General features: G+C 31.8%; 1 protein-coding gene across 2 annotated transcripts in view; it reads left to right on the top strand.

Moving 5' to 3' along the window:
* Window positions 1-2,477, top strand: part of LOC111697049 (NADH dehydrogenase [ubiquinone] 1 alpha subcomplex assembly factor 4) — a 5,875-nt gene extending 3,398 nt beyond the window's left edge. For both annotated transcript variants that reach the window (XM_023466919.1, XM_023466920.1), the window contains exons 6-9: window positions 325-398; window positions 1,278-1,381; window positions 1,977-2,074; window positions 2,286-2,477. In XM_023466919.1, the coding sequence (XP_023322687.1) occupies window positions 325-398; window positions 1,278-1,381; window positions 1,977-2,074; window positions 2,286-2,348 (339 nt within the window). In that variant the 3' untranslated portion in view covers window positions 2,349-2,477. The remainder of the gene's footprint in view (window positions 1-324; window positions 399-1,277; window positions 1,382-1,976; window positions 2,075-2,285) is intronic.
* Window positions 2,478-3,902: the final 1,425 nt, after the last annotated feature.

The following is a 3,902-nucleotide window of genomic DNA, read 5'->3' on the forward strand; positions in this document are numbered from 1 at the left end:
CCCCCCCCATTCTTAATGAGTATATAATCAAATTGTAACCGTGCAGAGTAATTGAAAAATGTCATTGGAATGATAATTGACGAGACATTATATATTGATCTATTTTTTGTTATTGTAAGATTTATTAAAATTGGTTCGTTTGTTGTAAAATTTTCTTGGTGTTTTGTTAAAGTTTTTTGATCTTATTAAAAAAAAAATTTGTAAGTTTATTTTATAAATTTATTTGTGCATATTGCATATTTGTAGTCTGTTGTTGAATAATATATCAATTATGGTCTTATTTCATCCCCCGAATAACAGTGGCAAACTTATATCGTTTTCTAGGCAGTTGAGTTCTTGACTAATCATACATCTAAACCTGAGGAGCACACAGCTACTAGTATAGCAGATACATACAGGTAGTGTTGTTAATCGTTTTTAATAGTTTTAAGAAAAATTAATAAAACTGCTAAGATTTCTTAACTGTATTATGTTAAATAGTTTGCAATATCTTGGAATTAAAACAAATAAAAAGTTCAAGAACAATCCGAAAAACGATCGTTTCGACACGTTCTTTTTTGCATCGTTTTCAGACTGTTTTTCGGTATTTTTTTGCATATAACTTCCGCTAGGGCTAAAATTTGACATCTAGTGTAAGAAAAACTAATATTTAGAATACACAATTTGAAATACATTTGTTTACGTTTGACACAGTGTAATACAATCTAATATTTAGAATACACCATTTAGAATACAATTTGTTTACGTTACACTATGCTAAATTTTGACACACTGTAATAAAATCTTATATTTAGAATATCTACTCAATTTAAAATACATTTGTTTACGTTACACTATGCTAAATTTTGACAGTGTAATAAAATCTAATATTTAGAATACACAATTTGAAATACATTTGTTTACGTTACACTATGTTAAATTTTAACCCTGAAATAAAATATAAGCAAAAATGACCCGAAAATGAACCAAAGACGAACATCACTATATAGAGGTGGACATTTTTATTTAGAGGCCAAAACTTAAGACCTCACCGCAAAGACGATATATTTCCCCTTTGACGGTTCAATCGTAAACGTTGGATACCTCTTAAAAAGTTTAGTCACTGAATCGATTTTCTGTGCAAGTTTCGCCTTTAGTTCTTTAGCTAAATTGCACGACTTGTTCGACCATTTTTCTTCATTCATTTTCATTGAATTTTACAGGTTTTTCTGTTTTATTTATGATTTAAATTTTAAAGTGACATAATCACTTTGTTTTCTAACTTCTTAATTTTTTAGATTAAATGCTACGTCGACTGCCAACGTGTTAAAATACTTTAAGATGTTTAAAATCTATGTTCCAGAGAAGAAAATAACTAAACCTTATGATCCTTTAGAAGCAGGTTTGTTACTTCGTTTTTTTATGATTTAATGACCATATTAATTATAGAATTTTAATTGCTTGACTCATTTACTTTAACAACCTAATTTTTATCTAATGGACCGCGTCTAAGCTCTGTGTTCTAGAGTGCAAGATTGTCCAATATTTACTGTCAAGTGTTTTCACTCGTGGGGGGGGGCATATACCTTTAAGGTATAAGGGTTAAATGGTACCGTTGTGAATTTGGCAAGCCAAATATTGGACGAAGGGTTTCTCTCTCTAGTATTTATAAAGGGGCTGTACGCGGAATTTCAAGTTCCTTCCCTGCATAGACGGCAATGCTCGATTTTCAACTTTGTCTGCAAGTATGAATTAGATATCAATGCTAATAATTTTAAAACTGTTAATTTTCAATTATGATTTTTCTACATATGTGACTTGCGCATTTCTGCTGATGGAAAAACATGAATTATCAGAACCCATTTAAACCTAGAAAACCATTATTTATCAGATTAAGACTTCTAGGGTACCGTTGTGAATCGGGCATTACCATTTTTTTATGGAGGGTTGCTTGAAATTAGGGTTACAGATTTATTTTTGAAAAAATCAATTTTTAGGAAAAGACTGGGTGGAAGGTATCCAGGAATCCCGAGCTAGTTTATTAGATTATGAAGAAGAAAGGAAGAAAAGAGTGGCCATGCTCAAGGAAAAAGAGGTAAGTTTCTACCAAACAAATTGTTCTGAGATGATAATAGATTAATAATATCAAGTAAATTTACTAGCTGAGTAGCTATGGATAGTTGTATTACTTGTATTTTTCCGCTGATTTTTAATTGAATTATTTTATTTCAACATGAATGATTTGGATTGAATTGAATTGGTCTGATTTGATATGGTTTGAATAATTAAATCTGTTTATATTTCAGGCGCTAAGGAAGAATCAACCATTATTAGAAGGAAAATCTCGGCCTGATAGAGGCACCTCCTAATCTAGTCTAGTTTATATATATATTACAAATATCTGGGTCAGCACAACCAGAGAACAACATCAAGTCCAAGGAGAGAAGATAAAATGAATTGTTAGATCAGTTTTACCGAAATGAATCTATGATTATCAATTGTTGTTTATTTATTTTAAGATTGAGAAGTATAAAAAAATATGTATAATTGAAAAATCATGTTCCCACTGCTGGTCCCTTTCAGGGGCGTAACTGGTCTATTTTATTAGGGGGAGGGGGGGGGACAGATTTGGTGTTTGTGATTATGTATGGTGACATCTGAGAATTTAGAAATATATTTACACTATAAAGGGTGTTTGAAAAAGTGTGTTTAAGCTTTTTCGCCTACTAAACATGTTTAATTGTACATAATGCATCTTTAACGTTCAGAAGTAGGCCATTTATTTGAAAATGTGCTCGGTCCCTTTTCAATAGCTAAACGTGTTATTGTACTAAGAAGTGCCTGTAGCGGTTTAAGTGCCTAAATAAGGGAGTTCTAGATCAGTCGGCCGAGTGTGCTGTGTGACCGCTAGGCCTTCTTTCCTTAACCGCCTTTGAGCAATTGCATAAAAAGATTTACTTCTGTAATAATTTTGAAACCAAGAGTGTACCTTATAAAGTTGTTTCTAGATGTTAGCGGATCTTATAAAACAATTGATTTTAAAAACTAACGGAATTCTTGCGTAGAGAGTGGAAGTTTCTTGTTTACCTTTCAAGATGTGTTACTAGAGCTCACTGCGAAATAATCAGGAGGAGAAAATCAAATTCAATTGACATTGAAGTTACGACTTTGTAACTTCATTGCTCCTCTCGTTCTGATTTTAAGTATAAGTGTAAGAAAAGCTAAGTTATTCGGTTACATCTTATACATTCAAAACATTTGTTATTCTCAAAAGCTTTCTAAAAAATGAGTTATGATAAAAAACAGAAGTTTTTAACTTGACGTGCATATTACTTTAGTTTGACATGAGATGTGAATAAATATCGCGTGGTTCGGAAACCTATTGGTGGGGCTCAGTGGTAATATTTGAGAGAGGGCGTATGGTGTATACGGAATAGACCAGACCCAGTATATTATCCTAGACCAAAATATCACTTTGTAATCTTACGATTTGATACAGGGTGTCCCAAAAAACATGGGAATTCAGTGACGAATTCGATATCGTCTTTTCAAATAATTCTTTCATTTAGTATAGTGATACCTACTGAGAAAGCTGTAATCTGTAAGAGTTTCGTCTGCTATGTTTACATTTTGTTTGTTTATGTTTTGACTGCAACCGGTTGTACTTAGTAAAACAAGAAAATTACAGTATACAAACAGAGTAAACTTGTCCGTATTCACTGTTCATCTTGCGGAGACATTATATACACACATCTTTGCAGTCTTTTACCGTTTTCTTTAAATAAACTCTAGCAGACATAATAATATTATGGCTTTTGAAATTAGGTATTACAATGCTAATTCAGAACAAAGACGATATCGAATTCGTCACTGAATTCCCATGTTTTTTGGGACATCCTGTATTATCTATAACAAATATAATA

The sequence above is a fragment of the Eurytemora carolleeae genome, unplaced genomic scaffold (assembly GCF_000591075.1).
Source record: "Eurytemora carolleeae unplaced genomic scaffold, Eaff_2.0 scaffold274, whole genome shotgun sequence".
In the NCBI taxonomy this organism is placed as follows: domain Eukaryota; kingdom Metazoa; phylum Arthropoda; class Copepoda; order Calanoida; family Temoridae; genus Eurytemora; species Eurytemora carolleeae.